The sequence below is a fragment of the Canis lupus genome, chromosome 8, assembly GCF_011100685.1.
Source record: "Canis lupus familiaris isolate Mischka breed German Shepherd chromosome 8, alternate assembly UU_Cfam_GSD_1.0, whole genome shotgun sequence".
NCBI classification, from domain to species: domain Eukaryota; kingdom Metazoa; phylum Chordata; class Mammalia; order Carnivora; family Canidae; genus Canis; species Canis lupus.
Genome location: NC_049229.1, coordinates 10420302 through 10442667, shown reverse-complemented (window position 1 = coordinate 10442667; position 22366 = coordinate 10420302). Strand labels below are relative to the sequence as shown.

The following is a 22366-nucleotide window of genomic DNA, read 5'->3' as shown; positions in this document are numbered from 1 at the left end:
TAAAGATTTTATTTATTTATTCATGATAGTCACAGAGAGAGAGAGAGAGGCAGAGACATAGGCAGAGGGAGAAGCAGGCTCCATGCACCGAGAGCCCGATGTGGGATTCGATCCCGGGTCTCCAGGATCGCGCCCTGGGCCAAAGGCAGGCGCCAAACCGCTGCGCCACCCAGGGATCCCTACTTAGTGACTTTTTAAAAAATTTATACCTGGCCATATCTGAAAAAGAATTTCATTCTCTTTTCAAAGATAAGTAAATAACAAAATATGTTAGGAGTAATGGAGTTAATTTATTCTTAGCTTAGATATAATTTAGATTCCTAACTTGATACAAAATAGAATGGTTTAGGGAAGAGGGAAGCTTGTTGCCAGTACTTCAAGTATAGATAACAAGCTTGACCAAGAGTCAAGAAAACTTTTAAAACGTTGGTAGAATGTTTTAAGTGTAGTATTTTGATAGAAGTGACTCTGTGCTGCTGAAGGGGTGTGTCAGTCTATTACTACACAGATTCTGAATGAGTACTATACTACCATATTACTTTTTTTTTTTCTTAAAGATTTTATTTATTTATCCATGAGAGACAGAGAGAGGGAGAGACACAGCAGAGGAAGAAGCAGGCTCCATGCAGGGAGCCCAACGTGGGACTCGATCCCGGGTCTCCAGGATCACACCTTGCTTGGGCTGAAGGCGAGGCTAAACCGCTGAGCCACCTGGGCAGCCCCCATATTACTCTTTAGCTGTATTTTGGAGTATTTCTGAACTTAAAATTTATAACAGATTTAGAAAACAGTTATGGTGTTAGTAAACCTATTTTGAGAGAGTCCATTAAAATGGCTTGCAGTTTTCTACTTAAAAGGGGATATACTTCGGCTTATGGAAAATGAGTTTACCTGGAGCTTAATGTTTTCAAATACCAGGTAAACGAGAACTTACTAGAATAGGAGTTGATAGTTGAAAATCTTTTATGCTTTAAACCAGCTATTACCATGAAAAATGACATTGAGATTTTAGAGGATGGAGTGGTATTTTTATTAACTTTTGTTTTAGTCTCTGATAGATAAAAACAAAATATAGATTTTATTTGCCTCTGAAAATCTTAGTAATTTTTAGTATTTCTCTTTTCTCTGGAATTCTTTTATATATATATATAATATTGGAAATATTTTTTTGAAAGATTTTATTTGAGAGAGAGTGCACGTCTGCATGATGGGGATAGCAGCAGAGAGAGAAGGAGAAGTAAACTCCTCGCTGAGCCAGGGAGCCCAGCTCAGGGCTTGATCCCATGATCCCTGGGACTGAGAGGGATCACGACCTGACTGAGCTACCCCAGGTGCTCCTGTAAAGTTATTTATGTGAGAAGCTTTCTAAGCTATTATAAGCAGGCTTTTTGTTTATTCTTGAAAGGATAGTATGCCGTATGAGTGCACCTTGTTCAGTGGGGAACTGCTTTTGTATCACTAGATTATGTAAAGCTTTCTGTGTAGTGCCTCACCATACTGAATTAGAGGCCAGGTATGTCAGTTTTAATATCTAAGCGCCTTAATGATTCTGATAATTAGGTTTTGAAACCTCTGTATTAAATGAATTATTTTGTATTTCATTTTATATAAAATGTCAGTGGGTCAGATGAGTCTTTCTACTTTTATCTTAAATTATTTGGAGCTGGCTGAACCTTCTATTTTAGTGCTTGGAATAGAACCACTTTTATCATTTCAGTTGGCCATTAGGGGAGAGGTTACTAACACTTGTTGTGAGTGTGGTCTCAACCCTTGTTGAGAGGCTTGATTGTTTATTTGATGCAAGAAGGTATTTCTTTTTATTTTTTTATTTCTTTGAAGATTTTATTTATTTGAGAGAGACAGAGATACTGACAGAGATAGTAAGAGAGCACAAGTGGGTAGAAGAGGGAGAAGTAGGCTCCCCACTGAGCAGAAGCAGGCTTCCTACTGAGCAGGGAGTCCAGCATGGGGGCTCCATCCCAGGACCCAGGGTTCTTGACCCGAGCTGAAGGCAGCCACTCAACCACCCAGATGCCCCCCAAAAGTTGTTTTTATTATAGCCCAGGGACAGGACCCGTGGGCAGAAAGAGCTGCTGAGAGCCTGCTATTTTAAATAGTGGTGTCATCAATTTATTAATAGTTGCTATAACCTGATTTTGTCTAATTTGCTTCTATACATAAAGTATTTAACACTTGTTTGTTAATTCCACAGGATGTTAAAGTTTGCTTCTTAATGGTTTTATAGTTTCTAAATATATTACCAGTTTTACAAAACGTTCCAAAGAATGTTTGAAATCATTAAGCAAAACTGACCTGTCTCTAGTGTTTGCATTTAAATTTTGTTTAAAGTAAGAAAATTATTACAGTAAAACAGATTTCGTTATGTAATTTATTTGTTTTAAGCAAGATACTCTTACTTTAGAAAAATTGGAAACTAGTAGTTGTGAAATTACTTAAGGCTGTTAATAGCTCAGTGTTGAATGTTTTGCTCTGGTGACCTCTAGTGGTCTTGAAGTTTAAAAGTAATCTGTCAATATGGAGTAATTGTTTTTTTAGACTCATGCTGTAATCACATGCTGATTGTTGAATATGTTGAAATCAGGTGTTAAATAAAATATGGTCCAAATGAGCATCTCTACCTATATTTAAAGGAAGAAAAATTCTCTCAAAATACAACAGTAGATTTTGTTACTCCCAATTAACTGACATTAGATATGGAAACAAATTTATAAGGTTTATTTCTGCCTGTACAATATATTTATATTAATGAATTTCAACTTAGTCGTTACAGTTATAATCTTGAAGTCAAATAATTAAAAATATTAAAATTAGTTGACTTGGGCAAAAAAAAAATTTGTGGTTTTTTATTTTTATTTTTTTAGAGAGCAGGTGAATGGGGGAGGTGGGAAGGAGAAAAGGAGATGGAGAGAGATTCTTAAGTAGTCTCCATGCCCAGCACCAAACCTGATCCAGGGCTTGATCTCATAACCCTGAAGTCATGACTTGAGCAAAAATCAAGAGCCAGGTGCTTAACCAACTGCCATACAGACAACCCGAAAATTTGTGGGTTTTTAAAAAGTACTTCCTTTATTGACAGTACTACACACTCCATGGTAGACCCTTTCCTCTTAACTAAAGGACCTAGGTCATTGACCTCATTTTCACAATAAAAATGTACTTTTTAAATCTGTTGAAAGTGAGATTAATTTTTAAACATTGATATAAAACATTTTAAAATTATGAAAATAATTTCCATGCAGGAAAGTCTATAAAACATCACTACACAGTTTAGCCAATTATTACAAAGAGAACAACCATGACATCACTCTTGGACAGGTCAGGAAGAAAATAGAGCCTTGCTAGTACTTTTTTTTTTTTTTTAAGATTTTTATTTATTTATTCATGAGAGACACAGAGAGAGAGAGAGAGAGGCAGAGACACAGGCAGAGGGAGAAGCAGGCTCCATGCACCGGGAGCCCGACGTGGGACTCGATCCCGGGTCTCCAGGATCATGCCCTGGGCCAAAGGCAGGCACCAAACCGCTGCGCCACCCAGGGATCCCGAGCCTTGCTAGTACTGCAGGAGCTTTACCACCTGAGCCTTCCAGATTACTTCTTCCTTCCCTCATGTGGCTAACTACTCTTGTTTTTGTGTATTCATTTTCTTGGTTTTCTTTATATGTTACCAAGTATGAATTGCTCAAATATATTCGTTTAGTTGTCTGATAGTGAACTTTATGTAAATGGAATCATACAGGATGTTGTCTTTTGTGTCTTGCCTTTTCCTTCAACATTATATTGGTTTATCTGTATTATGTGTGGCTGTAGTTTGTTCATATCCTTTGCTCTGTAGTATTTCACTGTACTAACATGCCACAATTTATCTCTGATGGGTATTTAGATTGTTTGCAGTCTTTGGCTGTTATAAAAATGGTTCTGGGAATATTTTACATGTCTCATAGTACATAAATAGGCACATGTATTTCTTTTGGGTCTATATCTGGGAATTTTGGGCTTAATACATTTATATCTTCAACTTAAGTATAATGTAGAACTTTTACAAAGAGGCTATACCAGTTTATGGTCCCATAAGTCATTTATGGGAATTTCTGTTGATCTGTACTTCCTCAAAAATTGTATTGTCAGATTTCAGAAATCTTAGCCAATCTCATACTGTTACTTTACCAATACTTTATTGGTATTTTTCATTTGTATTCCTTTGAATATAGATGAGGTTGAGAACTGTTTCATATCTTGATTGGCCATTTGGTATCTTGTGACCTGGGATTGTCAGTCTTTCCATCATGTTGTCTTTTTTATTATGTGATGTGTCTTTTGGGGGAATGGATATGAATTCTATGTTGTGATACTTATGTTGTGAGCCACCCGGGTACCCCTCCTCCTTTCCCTTTTAATCACCATTCTACTTTCAGTTACAATCAATTTCACTACTTTTACATACCTCATAGAAGTGAAATTGTACATATGTGTCTTAAGGTGACCACCTCATTTGACACTGAATGTCTTGATGGTTCATTTATGTAGCATGTGGCAGTATTTCTTTCTGTTTTAAGGCCAGATAATACTCCTTAGTATGTATATGCCACATTTTGTTTATCCATTCATTAGCTGATGGACAGTTATGTTGTTTCCACCTCTTGGTGTTTTGTATAGGGCTGCTCTGAATATGGGTATGCAAATATCTCTTCAAGACCTGACTTTCAGTTCTTTTGGATATGTATACTCAAAAGTGGAATTGCTAGATCATATGTGATAAGTTTTATTTTCACTATTTCAAGGAACCTTCACAGTATTTCATGAGCATAATGGTTGTATCATAATCCAATCAGCAGTGCACAAGAATTCCAATTTCTCCACATCTTCACTAATACTTGTTGATGAATATTTTGAATAATTTTAAATTTACAAAAAAATTGAGCCTATAGTATAGAGCTACTGTATATGTCGTGCCCCCACCTTGCAAAACATTTTTCCTCTATTACTAATATCTTGCATTAGAGTGGTAGGTACATTTGCTATAATTAAGGAACCAATTTTGATATGTTATTAAATGAAGTCTGTAATCGACTTTAATGTTTTGCGTTTCAATGAAAGTGTAATGTTACAGATTCACCTTACAGTATCCTGCAGGACAGTTTCATCACCCGTAAAAATTTCCTATGCTTCACCTATAATTCATCTTACCCCATATCCCTGAACACTTGATGACCACTGATCTTTTTGCTGTGTTGATAGTTGTGCCTTTTCTATAATTCCATAGTTGGAAATTATTGCAGTATGCAGCCTCTTCAGACTGGCTGCTTTCACTTTATGAAATATGCATTTGAACTTCCTCCATGTCTCTACATGACTTGATAGCTCATGTCTTTTTATTGATCAATACTATTCCCTTGTATGAATGTGCCATAGCGTATCCATTCACCTATTGAAGGATGTCTTGGTTGACTTCAAGTTTGGGCAGTTAAGAACAAAGTAGCTTTAAACATTCTTGTGTAGATTTTTGTGTGGACAAAGGTTTTCAGCTAATTATAGAAGGTACCAAAGGAACATGATTGTTGGATCTTAGTTCATTTAGTTTGTAAGTGGCTGTACCATTTTGTATTCTCATCAGTAATGAATGAGAGTTTGTGTTGCTTCACATACTTGCCTGTGTTTTGGATTTCAGCCATTCTAATGGATGTGTTGTGGTGTCTCGTTATTGTAATTTGTATATTCCCGATGACGGTGATGTGGAGTATCTTTTCAGATGCTTATTTGCCTTCTTCTTTGTTGACATGTCTGTTCAGATCTTTTGCCCTTTTAAAATTTTGGATGTTAATAAGAGTTGTTTTAAGAATTCTTTGTGTGTGGGCAGGATGTTGCCTGGGTAGCTCAGTTGGTTGGGCATCTGCCTTCAGCTCAGTCATCCCAGGGTTCTATGATCCATCCCTGCATTGGCTTTCTGCTCTGTGAGGGACTGCTTCTCTCTCTCTTTTTCTGCCTGCCATTCCTTCTGCTTGTGCTTATGTGTGCACGCTCTCTCTCTCTCTGTCAAATGGCTAAATCTTTTTTTTTTTTTTTAAGATTTTGTTTATTCATGAGATACAGAGAGAGAGAGAGAGAGAGGCACAGAGACATAGGCAGAGGAAGAAGCAGGCTCCATTCAGGGAGCCCAATGTGGGACTGAATCCCGGGACCCCAGGATCATGCCCTGAGCCAAAGGCAGATGCTCAGCCGCTGAGCCACCCAGGCATCCCTCAAATCTTTAAAAAAAGATTTTTTAAATCTTTAAAAAAAATTCTTGTAGTACTCTTTCATCAGATATGTGTTTTTGAATAGCAGTCCTTAATCAGATACATGTTTTTACAAATATTTTCTCCCAGTTTGGGGTACTATCTTTTCATTCTTTTAATGTCTTTTGCAGAGCAGAAGTGTTTTCAATTTTAATGAAGTCCAGTTTTTTTTCAAGGATCATCCTTTTGGTTTTTGTATTTATTTGTTATTTTTTAAGATTTCATTTATTTGTTCATGAGGCGCGCGTGCGCGCGCGCACACACACACACACACACACACACCGGCAGAGACATAGGCAGAGGGAGAAGCAGGCTCCATGCAGGAAGCCCAATGAAGGACTTGATCCCTGGGATTCCAGGATCAGGCCCTGAGCCAAAAGCTTAATGGCTTAACTGTTGAGCCACCCAGGCATCCCTGGTTTTTGTATTTAAAAACTCATCAACTATGAACCTCGATTTTCTCCCATTGTCTTCTAAAAGCTTTATAGTTGTGTATTATATGTTTAGATAGTAAATTATGTATGTGTGTATTTATATGTATATACATGTTCACATAATCAGCGTATATTTGCATATCTTTCTGTATATATAGGTAGACTAAGTCTTGAAGTCTGGTATTGGTAGTCTTCCAACTTGTCCTGCCGAAGTGTGCTTGTTATTTTTGGTCTTTTGCTTTTCTATATAAAGCTTGGAATAATTTTATCAGTATCCACAAACTAACTTGCTGGAATTTTTGTAGGGCTTTCATTGAATATACAGATGAAGTTGGGAAGATTTGACATCTCAAAATGCTGAGTCTTCCTATCCATGTACATGGAATATCTCTCCATTTATTCAGATCTTTGATGTCTTTAATCAGAATTTTTTGTAGTTTTCCTCTTGTACATTCCTGTGCATCTTTTTGTGGATTGATAGCCTCCTTGTCATCATTGTCTTCTTCATCATTTTATTTATTCATGAGAGACAGAGACAGAGGCAGAGACCTAGGCAGAGGAAGAAGCAGGAAGCCTGATGCAGGACTTGATCTCAGGACCCTGGGATCCTGACCTGAGAGGAAGGCACACTCAACCACTGAGCCACACAGGTGCCCCACTTCTTTTCTTCTTTTGGTACTAATATGAATGGTATTTATTGTTTTCAGTTTCAAATTCCTGTTGTTCATTGCTGGTATATGGGAAAGCAGTTAAGTTTTGTATATTTAGCTTATATCCTGCAACCTTGCTATAATTACTTATTAGATCTTTTTTTTTTTTTTTTTTTTTTGCTTGGTGTGTTTTGTTTCTTCTTTAGAGCTTTCTACATAGACCTTGTCACCTTCCTTCCAAATAGTCTTCTTCCTTCTCAATCTATATACTTAAATTTTTTTTTATAGAATGCTTTGTGAATTTGTGTGTTATCCTTGCCCAAGGGTAGTATTATATTAATCTGTTCTGTATTGTTCCAACAAGAATGTTCTTTTTTTACCTATTGCAATAGCTAGGACTTTGATTATGATGCTGAATAGGAGTGGTAAGAGGGGACATCCTTTCATTATTCCTGATCTTAGGAGGGAAAACATCTAGTTAATTACTATTAAATAGGATATTTAGCTGTAGGTTTTGGTACATTGTTGTCAAGTTGTGTAGAAGTTCTTCCTATCCCTAGTATCCTGAGAGTTTTTGTCTTAAGTAGGTAATTGATTTTGTCAAATGCTGTTTGTGCTTATATTATTATTGTCATTGATTTTCTTATTGGGCCTGTTTGGCCAATTAATGATAGGATATATTAGTAGATAGTCAAATGTTGAACTAGCTTTGCATACCTGAAATAAATTGTTATATAGTTCTTTGTGTATATTGTTGGATTCAGTTTGCTAATATAATATTGAGGGATTTTGCATCTTTGTTCATGAGAGAAATATTAGTTTTCCTTTCTTGGGATGTCTATCTGGATTTGGTATTAGAGTGATTCTGGCTTCATCCTGTGAGTTAATAAGCAAGTGCACCTTCTGATTCTGTATCCTAGTTGCAAATGTAGACAACTGGTATCATTTCTTCCTTAAATGTTCAGTAGAATTCATCAGTGAATCCATTTGGGTGGGCCTGGTGCCTTCTGGTTTGGAATGTTATTAATTATTTATTCAATTTCTGAAGTAGATACATACTATTCAGATGATCTGTTTTCTCCTGTGTGAATTTTGATAGATTGTGTTTCAAGGAACTGGTCCATTTCATCTGAGTTACCAAGTTTGTGGGCATAGAGTTAATAATATTCCTTTCTTTTCTTTCCTTTTTTTTGGTAAGATTTACTTATTTATTTTAGAGGAAGCACACATGGGGGGGGCATAGAAGGAGAGGGAAAGAGAGAATCTTAAGCAGACTCCCCACTGAGCATGGAGCCCTGATAAAGGGCTCAATATCACCACCCTGAGATCATGACCTGAACTGAAATTAAGTGTCAGGTGCCTAACCAACTGAGTCACCCAGGTGCCCCCATTTATCTTTTGAAGAAATTTGGGTTGCTTCAAGGTTTTAGCTATTAATAGTGTTTCTGTTAACATGGGTCTATAAATTTCTCTTCAAGACCATGCTTTTCATTTCTTTTCAGTATACGCCCAGAAGTGGAATTACTGGGTAATATGATAATTTCTTTAAAGATTTATTTATTTATTTTTAGAGAAAGCGTTCATGCACAGGAGCATGCATGGGTGAGGGGTGAGGGGCAGAGGGAGAGAGACTCCAAAGCAGACTCTGCACTGAGTTAGAGCCTGACTCTACTTGGCCTTACATGTGCTGAAGATACATATTTGGCCAGTAAGCACATGAAAATGATGCCTTACATCACTATTATTACGGAAGCCCCGCCTCCTATGAGATACTACACCTCATTAGGATAGCTACTATTAAAAACCGTAATAACACCAGTAACAAAAAGTGTCAGGATTTGAAGAAACTGGAAGTCTTATGTAAATTATCAGTAAAATGGTAGAGCCACTGTGGAAGATAATGTGGTTCCTCCAAAAATTAAAAATAGATTTACCATATTACCCAGCTACCTGGAAGGCAGAATTGGTTGAGTGGCGGACTCTTGTCTTTCAGCTGAGGTTGTGATCTCAGAGTTGGGGTTATCAAACTGCATGCTGAGCTGATTAAGATTCTCTCTCTCTCCCTCTGTTTTTCCTCCCCCTCAAAAGAAAAAGAAAAGAAAAGCTGTTGGTTTTGTGTGACTCTATCCCAGTACTTTGCCTTTAAATTAGATATACACCTTTAAATTAGGCGAAGTACTGGGATAGAGTACTGGGATAGAGTCACACAAAACCAACAGCTTTTCTTTTCTTTTTCTTTTGAGGGGGAGGAAAAACAGAGGGAGAGAGAGAATCTTAATCAGCTCAGCATGCAGTTTGATAACCCCAACTCTGGCATCTTTTGGGTTTTCTACATATAAGATCATATTATCTGTGAACAGATTAATTTTACTTCTTTACTAATTTGCATTCCTTTATTTTTCTTATCTCATACTCTGGCCAGGACTTACAGTTCTAGATTGTACAGGAGTGTTGAAATGGCATCCTTCCCTTGTTCTGGTTTTATTTTATTTTATTTTTATATATATATTTAAGTAGGCTCCATGCTAAGCGTAGAGCCCAAATACTGGGCTTTAATTCACAACCCTGAGATCAAGACCCGAGTTGAGACCAATAGTCAGATGCTTCCTGACTGAGCCACTCAGGTACCAGGCATATCCCTCCTCCCTCATTCTGGTTTTAGAGGGAAAGCTTTCAGCCTTAAACTATGGAGCATGATGTTTGTTATGGGCTTTTCATATATGGCTTTCTTAATATGTTGAGATAGTTTTATTTATTCCTAGTTTGTTGAGTGTTTTTTGTTTTTGTTTTGTCACAGAAGGGTGTTAAATTTTGTCAAATTCTTTTTCTGCATCAGAAACTGAAATGGTTTTGCAGTTCTTCCCCTTTATTTCTGTTAATAAGGTGCATTATATCGATTGTTTTTCTTGTGTTGAACCATCTTTGCATTCAAGGAATAAATCTCACTTGGTCTTGATGTACAATCTTTGTAATATGCTGCTGAATTTGATGTATTAGTATTATGTTGGGATCCCCGGGTGGCGCAGCGGTTTAGCGCCTGCCTTTGGCCCAGGGCGCGATCCTGGAGACCCAGGATCGAATCCCATGTCAGGCTCCCGGTGCATGAAGCCTGCTTCTCCCTCTGCCTGTGTCTCTGCCTCTCTCTCTCACTGTGTGCCTATCATAAATAAATAAAAATTAAAAAAAAATTAAAATTAAAAAAAAAAAGTATTATGTTGAAGGTTTTTACCTAAGTGTTTATAAAAGATACTGCTCTGTAGTTTTCTTACAGAGTTTGTATCTGGCTTTGGTATGAAGCATTGCTGGCCTTGATGAGCAAAAGTTTCCTCTAGAATTTTTGGAAATGTTTTAAAAAGATTTATGTTAATTCTTTAAATGTTTGGCAGGATTCACTAGTAAAGCTATCATATCCAGGGTTTTTCTTTGTATGAGGAATTTTTTTGTTCTGTTTTTTCCAAAATGCTTGCAAGCAGGGGGAGGGGCTGAGAGAGAAGGAGAGAAGTGGATTGCTTTTGAGTGGGGAGCTGCACAAAACAGAGCTCAGTCTCACGACCCTGAGATCATGACCTGAGCTGAAATCAAGAGTTGGGACACTTAACTGACTAAGCCACCCAGATACACTGTATGAGGGATTTTTGATTACTGAGTCAATCTCTTTGAAATTTACAGATTTTTTCTGATTTTCTTTCTTCATTCAGTCTTGTTTTGTGTTTTTGTATTATCCAATTTGTTAGTGTTCAGTTGTTCATAGTACTCTTCCAATCCTTTTTATTTCTGTAGAATTGGTTGTAATGCCTCCACTTTCATTTCTGATTTTGATAATTAAGGTCTTTTTTTCTTAGTGGATTCAGCTAACATTTTGTCAATTTCGTGGCTTCTTTTGATGAACCAAGTTTTGGTTCTATTTTATTGTTGTTTTGTTTCTGCTTTAATCTTTATTATTTCTTTTCCTCTGCTAGCTTTAGGTTTAGTTTATTCTTTTTCTTGTTCCTTAAATAGTAAAGTTAGGTTGTTAATTTGAGGTTTTTTGTGTTTTTCAATATAAGCATTGATAGCTGTACATTTTCCCCTCAGCACTGCTTTTGCTGCATCCAGTAGGTTTTGGTATGCTATGTTTTCATATTTATTCCTAAGTGTGTTCTAATTTTTCTTGTGATTTTGTTCCATTAGTTGCTTAAGAGTGTGTTCAATTTCCACTAATTTTTGAGTTTTCTGGTGTTCTGTTACTGGTTTTTTTGTTGTGTTGAGAGAAAAATTTTTTAATAATATTCATTGTTTTAAATCTATTGAGACTTAATTTGTGGTGAACATACGGTCCATCCTGGAGAATACCCCATGTATATTTGAGAAGAATACGTATTCTGTTGTTGGGTAGAGTGTTTTGTATATGTCTGTTAGATCTAGTTTGTTTATTGTGTTGAGATTCTTGTTTCCTTGTCTTCTCTCTGATTCTTCTGTCATTGAAAGTGGGATATTGAAGTCTGCAGTATTGCTGTGAAACTATTTCCCCCTTCAGTTTTTGCTTCATATATTTTGATCTTATTAAGTACACGAATATTTATAATTGTTTTATCTTTCTTTATTGAGCATTTTATTAATATATATAATATATAATATCCTTTGTCTTGTGCAATCTTTTTTTATTTAAAGTCTTTTTTGGGGATGCCTGGGTGGCTCAGCGGTTAAGCGTCTTCCTTCGGCTCAGGGTGTGATCCTGGAGTCCTAGGATTGAGTCCCACATCGGGCTCCCACATCAGGCTCCCTGCATGGAGCCTGCTCTTTCTGCCTATGTCTCTGCCTCTCTCTCTCTCTCTCTTTCTCTTTCTCTCTCTGTGTGTCTCATGAATAAATAATAAAATCTTTAAAAAAATAAAATCTTTTGTTTGGGGTCCTTGGGTAGCTCAGTTGATTAAGGTCTACCTTGGACTTATGGCCTGATCCCAGAATCCTGGAATCAAACCTCACATCAGGCTCCCTGCTCACCTGGAAGTCTGCCTCTCCCCCAGCTCATACACTTTTTCATTCTCTCAAATAAATAAAAATCTAAAAAAAGAAAAAAACAAACAAACAAAAAAACCCCTTATTTTTGTCTGATAATCATATAGGAGGTTTACAAACTTTAATATAGTAAATGTATTAGGCTTTGTCATATTGGGTCTGTGTTTCATATTCTTTTGTTTATTTTTTTTTAAGCCATTTTTCTCTCTGGGATTTCCCAAAACAAGCCTGATGCAGGTTGCTAATCCTTGCTGTGCCTTGAACAGAACCGTTAAAATGGTAATGAATTTATTCATCCTTTTCTTTTTTTTTTTAAAGATTTATTTATTCATGAGAGACGCATGCAGAGAGAGAGAGAGGCAGAGACATAGGCTGAGGGAAAAGGAGGCTCCCTGCAAGGAGCCCTATGTGGGACTCCATCCCAGGACTCTGGGATCACGCCCTGAGCCAAAGGCAGACACTCAACTGCTGAGTCACCCAGTCGTCCCTATTCATCCTTTTCTTTATGGTTAATGCTTTGTCTTGTTCAAGAATTCTTTCCTTAATCTGAGATTTTGAAGATCTGTATTAGATCCTAAAAGCATTATTGTTCTGCCTTCATATTTAGATCTATAATCCTACAACTGATCAGGCAGAAGTTTTATTTCAGCTCCCTTTCCCCTTGTGTTTACCCTGTATACTAAACACAGTTTGTGAAACAGCCATTCTTTCCTCAGTGTTCTAAACTGTTTTCATAAACCGTGTGACCTCATATACATTAATTTGTTTCTGGGTTTTTAAAAATCTGTCTATCCCTGCACCAATCACTGTTTTAATTTCTCTAGTTTTATAAACCATCTTAATGTCTGGTAGAGCAGGTTCTACCACTTCCTCCTTGGTGATTATCTCACTCTTTTTTTTTTTTTTTCTTAAGATTTTATTTATTTATTCATGAGAGACACAGAGAGACAGAGAGAGGCAGAGACACAGGCAGAGAGGGAGTAGCAGGCTCCATGCAGGGAACCTGACGTGGGACTCGATACCGGTTCCCCAGGATCAGGCCCCGGGCTGAAGGCAGTGCTTAACCGCTGAGCCACCTGGGCTACCCTGTCTTACTCTTTCTAGGAAATTTGAATTTCTTTGTAAATTTTCGAATCATTTTGTCAAGTTCACTCACACATACACGTTCTGAAAGTTTGGAATTACTTTAACTCAGTTTGCATGAAAATTATTTTTTATGAGTGCTAGTCCATTCAGGTTGTCGTTTTTGTACAGGTTGCGGTTTTTCATGGAGAGATCTTGCACAATTTGTTGGTTTATGCCTAGATACTTTTGTTTTTTTTTAAGCCATTGTAAGTATGTTTTTTGGGTTTTTTTTTTTTTTTTGCAGTTACTTTTTTAGTGTTTATTTGATGAGATGATGCTACTAACAGTACACTTGCAGTATGACCTGTAAAAATAGCTCAGAACTCATTGTCAATGAACCTTTATTAAATACTGTCTCTTATTTAATTGGTCTTTTTTATTTATCAGTATCAGATACAACCTTTTAAGTCAGAGTATCTATAGATACTCTGAGTAAGTACAGATACTTAGTGATGTGAGGTCATAAGGTCATGTCCAGTAGTCCTGTCATGTCTGTTATTTGCTTTTTACCCTCATCTCCACATAGTTTGGGTTAGGACATGTCCTTTTAAAGGTATTTTCTTAATGAATTCTCACCTTTCTTTGTCCTTTGTGAATTATCTTCCTTCAACTCCTGTTCAAAAGCTGCTGTGGATTTCTTGCCTTTTTTTTTTTTTTTTTAAATATAGTTTGTGTTTGTTTCATGTACGAAATTCTGTATGGATGGATAGTTTTTGATATGAAAATGCCAAGGCAGGGGCACCTGGGTGGCTTAGTCAGTTAAGCATCTGCCTTCAGCTAATGTCATGGTCTCACTGGGATTGAGCTCTCTATTGGGCTCCCTGTTTCTCCCTCTCCTTCCTGCTCCTCCTATCTCTTTTTATCTCTGTTTCTTTCAAGTAAATTAATAAGTAAAATATCTGAAAATTCCAAGGCAAGAAGTCAAAATGAATTTTCACAATAGTGTAAGGTTCTGGTGCCTGCTTCGGTAGCATGTGGACAACAGTTTAAGACTCAAGTAGGAAACATTACCACTATTCAGGTGTTGTTGGTTTTTGTTTTTGTTTTTTACACTCCTTATGACTTTCACTTAGTTTTAGTGCCTTTCTCTTTGGAAAATCACTGATTACTGCTTTTTTTATTTAAAAAAGATTTTTATTATTCATGAGAGACCAGAGAGACAGACAGAGACACAGGCCGAGGGAGAAGCAGGCTCCATGCCGGGAGCCCGATGTGGGACTCGATCCGGGACTCCAGGATCACGCCCTGGGCCAAAGGCAGGTGCTAAACCACTGAGCCACCCAGGGATCCCTAGCTTAGAGAAATTAAACAGAATTCTGTATATTAATTTTGTATCCTGTGGCTTTACTGAATTTATTAGTTCTAACAGTTCTTTGTAGAGGCTAGGACTTTCTATCAGTATCATGCCATCTGCAAATAGTGGTAATTTTACTTCTTCCTTACCGGTTTGGAAGTCTTTTCCCCCAACCTCTGGCCTGATTGCTATGTGTAGGATTTTCAGTTCTATATTGGATAATAAAGTGACAAGTGAACACCCTTGTCTTGTTTCTGACCTTAAGGAAAAAGCTTTAAGCCTTGAATATGATATTAGCTGTGGTCTTATCATATATTACCTTTATCATGTTGAGGTATGTTGCCTCTAAACACACTTTGTTGAGTTTTTATCATGAAAGCATGTTGAATTTTGTCAAATGCTTTTTTCTGTATCTACTAAGATGATATGGTTTTATCCTTCATTATGTTAAGGGGTATGTATCATGTTTATTAATTTACAGACATAAAACCATCCTTGTACTGACTTACAAAAAAAAGAAAAGAAAAATGAATGACATACTATAAAAGCATTATGTGACTCCAATTGCCAGATCTTATAAGCATTCTACAATTAGCAGTGGAAAAAGATGAAAGATCATTTTATTCTCTTTAAAAAGTAGTAATCAGGGCAGCCTGGGTGGCTCAGCGGTTTAGTGCCACCTTTAGCCTAGGGCGTGTCCCTCCTCCTGTGTCTCTGCCTCTCTCTCTTTCTCTCTCTCTATGTCTATCATAAATAAATAGAAAAAAAAAATTTCTCTAAGCTAATAACCAAGTAGTAGAAAGAGAAATTAAGAAAACAAACTATTTACAATTGCACTACAAAGAATGAAGTACTTTGGTATAAATTTAACCAGGGAGGTGAGAGACCTGTATTTTGAAAACTAGAAATGATGAAAGAAATTGAAGAGGACACAAACAAATGGGAAGTTCTACATGTTATGGATTGGAAGAATTAATATTGACAGAGTGCCCATACTACTCAAAACAGTGTACAAATTTGGTGCAATCTCTTTTAAAATACCAGTAGTGTATTCAATGGAACTAGAACACAAACAATCTTAAAATTTTTGTGGACCCACAAAAGACCCCAAATGGTCAGAGCAGCTTCTTTGAAAAAGAACAAAATCAGAGGTATTACAATCCCAGATTTCAAGATACACTACAAAGCGATAGTAATGACAACAGTGTGGTACTGGCATAAAAATAGACACATAGATCAATGGAACAGGATAGAGAACTGAAAAATAAACCCATACTTATATGGTAAATTAATCTATGGTAAAAGAGGCAAGAGTTTAGGATAGGGAAAAGACAGCTGCTTCAATAAATGGCATTGGGAATACCAGACAGCTGCATGCAAAAGAGTGAAAGACCACTTTCTTACACCATACCCAAACTCAAAGTGGATTAAAGACCTAAAAGTGAGACGTGGAACCATAAAACTCTTGAAAGAAAGAAAACACAGGCAATAATGTCTTGGACATCAACCTTAGGAGCATTTTTCTAAATATGTCCTCTCAGGCAAGGGAAGGAAAAGCGAAAATAAACTCTTTGCACCAAGATGAAAAGCTCCTGCACAATGAAGTAAACAGTCAAGAAAATGAAAAGACTTCCTACTGAGTGGAAGAAGATATTTACAAATGATATATTTGTAAGGGGTTAATATCCAAAATATATAAAGAACTTAAACAACTGAACGCCCAAAATTAAATTTAAAAAATAATAATCTGGTTTAAAAATGGACAGAGGACCTGAATAGACATTTTTCCAAATAAGACATGTGGAGGACCAAGAGACATATGAAAAGATGCTCACATCAGTAATCAGGGATATGCATAACAAAACCACAGTGACCTATCACCTTAGACCTGTCAGAATGGCTAATATCAAAAAGACAAGAAATGACAAGTGTTGGTGAGGATGTGGAAAAAAGAGAACCCTTATGCACCATTGGTGGAAATGTGTAAATTTAATCTATCAAACAGATAAAAGAAAAGATAGACTGTTACATAATGGAATATTTACTCAGTCATAAAAAGAAAGAGATCTTGCCATTTGCGACAACATTGATGGACCTAGAAGGTATTATATTAAGTGAAATGAGCCAAAGAAAGACAAATACCATATGATTTCACTTTTATGTGGGATCTAAAAAACAAAGTAAATCGAACAAAAAAAACAAACAGAGTCATAAATACAGAGAACTAACTAGTGGTTGCCAGAGGTGAGGATGTTGGAAGGGTGGGCAAAATAGGTGAAGTGGTCTAAGAGGCACAACTTCTAGTTACAGAATGGATAAATTAGGGAACGATAAGTCCAGCATAGAGAATATAGTCAATAATACTGTAAGGATGTTGTATGGCGATTATGGATGTTAAGTACACTTACTGTGGTGAAATAAAGTTGATGCGGGCAAAAAACAATCAGAATTTGAGGCTGTATGATGAAATGGACATTGTAGCTCAAAAGAATCATAAATGCTACTTTTCTCTTCAGGATATTGGACTATTAGATTCTGAATAGTTCCCATTCCTTCTAGATGTTTTATTTTTGTTCTGAAATTTGCATTTGGAAGTACTATGTAGTTGTCTAACTTCTCAGGTGTTAAGGAGTTAGAGATTCTTTTCTTTAAAAAATATGACATACGGAGGACCAAGAGACGTGAAAAGATGCTAAAAAGCAACAGTATGTTCGTTCTTTCGTTCTTTCTTTCTTTCTTTCTTTCTTTTCTTTCTTTTCTTTCTTTTTCTTTCTCTTTCTTTTTTCTTTTCTTTTTTTTCTCTTTCTCTTTCTTTTCTTTCTTTTCTTTCTTTCCCAGAGATAGAGCAAGGGAGGGGGGGGAGGCAAGGACAGAGAGAGGGAGAGGAAAAAAATCTTAAGACTCTGTCTCACCACCCTGAGATGATGACCTGAGATGAAATTGAGAATCCAGTGCTTAGCTTAACTAACTGAGCCACCCTGGTAGCCCTTATTTTTTTAAATCAACAATACACCTGTGGGTTATCACAGCAAGAGCATTTTTCCCCATTTGGAAGTTAGTTTTATTTTAATTATGTGCATAATGGCAAACGTCTCCACACAGTCTCTTTAAATTCCTTTTTAGTGTTTGGTAGATAAATGGACTGACATGATAGGAGGGGCCAGAAAAGGATACAGAGTTGCCTCTCACAAAAAATAAGGCAATTAAAAAGAAAAATTTCCTCTCATGGTAGAAAAATGACAACAAAGTAATGAATTCTTTGAACATACTGTTGCTTTACTTAAACTATTTGAAATACTCTGTGGTGTTATTTCAAGAATTGAAAGAATTTGGAGTGGGGGGGTAGAATAGAAGAGATTATAAATTTTTAAGTATTTCATAAGGAAAATGCTTTTATGTATTCTTTTAAACAACTGGTATCATTTTGGGAAAATATTTTATGAAAATAATATTTTTTAGTTCTTTATGATTTACATGTTAGGAAGTAGGTTTAATTGTTATATGCAAGATTTCCTTTTATGATTATGTAAAAATTATTATTAGAGGCCTTAAGATTAAAAGCAAATAGCTGATTTATGGTCATGTTTATTTTTAAAATAATTGTGTTATCTAACAAAGTTTGGTTGACTGCTTTTATAAATTTTAATGCTTGCTGTCATGTTTTCTTAGTTTTGGTTCCCTGTGTATTGTTAGGAAAAAATAAAAATAAAAAACCTTTTATTTGTTTTTAGGCCCGGATAGCATTTTTGCAAGGAGAAAGAAAAGGTCAAGAAAACTTGAAAAAGGACTTAGTAAGAAGAATAAAGATGTTAGAGTACGCATTAAAACAAGAAAGGTAGGCGTTCCTCATATTCTTGTGTGTATAATATAAAGTAGAAAAGTATTTTTTATACTAGTGTACATTGTATTTAAAAGCTCTTTGAAAGATATGAAACCAGTGCCCAAAATACAAGATAATACTTTGATTTGATTCTTATGATGGAAAAAGAAAATATTTAAATCTTTAAAAGTGAAATAATATCTTTTATTATAGAATCTAAGTTTTGGAATTTCTTTTTTCTCCAGAGATCAGGAAAAACTTATCTTTTATTCAGGTTTATATGTTAATTGGGTAATTTACATTTTATCTTTTACAGCAGTACTCTTTTTTTTTCTTAGTTTGCAAATAAAGATTAAAAACAGACATTCATACTATGTTTTGTTATTAGAGAAATATATACCAGTATTAACTGTGTAGAAAAGGGGAAAATATTTTTCTTTCAACAATTTATTATTGAATTTTCAGGGCAAAATATCACAAATTAAAATATGGCACAGAACTGAACCAAGGTGATTTGAAAATGCCAACTTTTGAATCAGGTAAACTTGATTCCTCTGTAACCTTCTCCTGACCTAATTCAAGAAAAATTGGTTTAAGCTCATTTTTATGTAACAGACATGTTTTCTTCACCCTCATTTTGCTTTGATAGCATTGGTTAGATGGTTGACTATTATAATACTGTCTATGTTTTGAAGAAAGTAATAAATAAAGTAAGTAAGTAGCTTTATCTACGTCAATCCTAAAGATATTTTTCCTGTTTTCCTTGTGTTGAAACCTATGTAAAATTGTGGGTGCATTTTTGTTATTAATTAGAGGTGAAAGGTAATGAAACAGTTCTTTTCTATACTTGTAGGTAATTCTTATTCTGTATAAGCTTAATTTTTTATTATTATAAAGTTCTTTTTATCTGGAGAAGTTGTAATTAATACAATTTAATTCCAAAAATTGAAAATCTGAATTTGGAAACCTTTTAGGCAGCCAAATAAGGATAAGAGAAGGAAAAAAAAAATCTCCTCATCTTGTACTGTACTAAATCTTGCATCTTGCACTAAACTAAATGGATAGTGAGTATGAGAGTAATATCTGATGAAATTATGCTGGAAAGAGACAGCTGGATATAGGAAAAGACTAACAGTTTAATGTTAACTTTAAGGTTATACATGATTACAATTTGAATAGTCTAAACATCTAATAATAAATATTTTGATATATATTATACAGTATTGGGAATATTCTGATTTCAGGTATATTTAAAACTCACATACACATTTTGATGGTGCAGTCTGTTTGAATTCTATGCTCTTCTTGGATGCTCGTTACTATGACAAGAAAAAAGTGTGTCTTTATTTGGATACACAGTTGTTCCTCTCTTGTAGTTGTACCATATCTAATAAAGTCAAAGCATATATAGTAGGGAAAGAAAACATATGTATGGATTTTCTTTTAGTTAGGTAGCAAAAGTAAATTTTAAAAATTTAATTAATTGGCTTTTAGTTTAATATTAAGTAGTTAATTTAATATTAAATTTAATGTTAAGTGCTTAGAACTTGGCACAACACTTCATACATACAATCTACTGTTGACAATTTTTCTTCATTTACTAATCTTACCATTTATTATATTTTCAAGTTGTTGGCATATATATATAAATTAAGAAAAAAGATGAAGTTACAAGACCAACATAAGAGCAGCATGGGTTTTCTTTGATCTGGCTTTTCAGTGATTATGATTATGAAAGTTCACTTTGATAGTAGGGAATAATATTATGGCCTCATCCTTGGGAAAGCAAAAATAAATGATAAAATGACGGAAGGCCTATATATTTTTGGCCTTGTTCACTATAGTAGTCTTATTGCAGGTAGAGGGAGTAGAGTAGCTTTACAATAGAGAAAACCTAATGGATTCAGATAACCATGCTTCTCTTTGACTCCTTTTCTTTCTGATATGGTTAGAATATTCACAAAATAAGTATTCACTTTCTAACTCGAGAGCTGTCCCCCACACTTTGGTCTGTATAAAAGTGAGGAAGGTGGCTAGTTGCAGCCACATTGTTCCTGAGGCTAGAGTCTGAATTGGCTAGCTGGTGTGAGTGCAACAGCTTGTGTAAAACAAATCATTAGCAGATAAATCTCTACTGCCTACAACTGAGGTAAGATAAAAATAATTCCTGTTGCTTTTATTTATGTAAACTTAACTGTTAAAACTTCCTCAACATGAGGAATACAATGACATCCAAGTATTTTATTTATGGGAAACAGTAATTGCAAAATAGATTGCTTTTATTGATGTAGAAAAACATCACGGTGTTGAGTGGGGGGAAGCATTGAAGCGACGGACAGGAAACAACATGCAAACAAAATAGAATAAAATTATTTATATCAAAGTATAGATTGAGATAGACATTAAACAAATTAGTGTTGCCTTTTGTAAATACCCAAAATAAAATGTAAAAAAAGAGTGTAAAATACTGTCTTGACAGAAGTACAAGATATGCATGTTTTTATACCTGTGCCTCAGTAATACCAATATTGTGTATGTATCCTAAACCTAATCCTATAGAAGGGGTTGCAAATAAATATATAAAGAGCTTTTTGTCATGCATTTAGGAAAAAAATCTCTAACATTAGAAAAATAGTCGAAAGACTTGTAAAGGCAGCTCATAAGAGAAGATATCCAAATGGCCAATAAGTAGATGAAATGATGCTCAGTTTTATTACTTATTGAGGGAATACAACCAAAATGCAGTGTAAACAATGAGACACCTCTCATAATGGCTTAAATATAATGTGAAAGAGAAAAAAATTCAAATGTTGATGAGAATTTAGAACAACCATACCTATTGGTATTGGTATTGAAAGTTGATAGAATTGCTCTAAAAGTGGTTTGTGATACTAAAGGTAACATAGCCATAGCAGCATGCTCTGTGGTTTGATAATTCTACATCTAGTTACTCTACTCCTTAAAAGGCATACACATGGTCATCATAAGGTTTATATATAGTATCTTACAGTAAAAATCTGGAAACAAATAACTTGCAGTGTTAGAATGGATACAGTGATACTATGTGATGTTTAGCATAATGGAATGCTATTTGGCAGCAAAAGTGAACAAATAGTAATTACACTTGACCACATGGACCTTAATATGAAACTGAAAATTGATATACATGATTTCATGTATGTCAAGTGCAAAAATCTAGTTTTTATAAATCAAGATAGTATTGATATCCTTTCAGGAATGTCTAGTGACGAAGAGGGCACAAGGAAAGCTTTTGGGGTACTGATAAATGTTTTGTTTCTTCATCTAGGAACTGGTTACATTGATGTGTTAAAAAAATTCATTGAGCTGTATGCTTCTGATGTACTTCCAGGATATCCTTAGCAACATTATTTATAATAGTGAAAAGTGGAAACTAATACCAACATTAGTGGACTGGTTAAATTAAATAGGCATATACTTTCTATGGAATATTAGGTAATTATTTTATATGATATTAATCTATATTTATCACCATCAAGAGAATGTTCAGATACGTTGTCGAAACTGGCTTATACTGCAGTGTGCATATTGCCCCCCTCCTTTTTTAAAGAAAGGAGAAGTTTATGTATGTATTTTGAGATGAAAAATAGGAATGATAATAAAGTCTCAACTACTAGCACTATTGGTGATAGAATTTTGGGGCAGTTACAGTTCTTTTTAAAAATATTTTTTTTCCCTAGTGGTTGTGTATTATATGTAATTATAAGCAAACAA

The 22366-nt window shown here is 35.2% G+C and overlaps 1 protein-coding gene across 6 annotated transcripts in view; it reads left to right on the top strand.

The window, feature by feature from the left end:
* The window catches only part of STRN3 (striatin 3), a 120632-nt gene that overhangs the window by 47262 nt on the left and 51004 nt on the right, over nt 1-22366 (top strand). For 3 of the 6 annotated variants that reach the window (XR_005363099.1, XM_038544400.1, XM_038544402.1), the window contains exons 2-4: nt 12570-12653; nt 18525-18628; nt 19079-19152. Coding sequence is in view for 5 of the 6 variants with exons in the window: in XM_038544400.1 (XP_038400328.1) it covers nt 12570-12653; nt 18525-18628; nt 19079-19152 (262 nt within the window). In the remaining variant the exon portion in view is untranslated. The remainder of the gene's footprint in view (nt 1-12569; nt 12654-18524; nt 18629-19078; nt 19153-22366) is intronic. The other 3 variants (XM_038544401.1, XM_038544403.1, XM_038544404.1) reach the window with 1 other exon arrangement.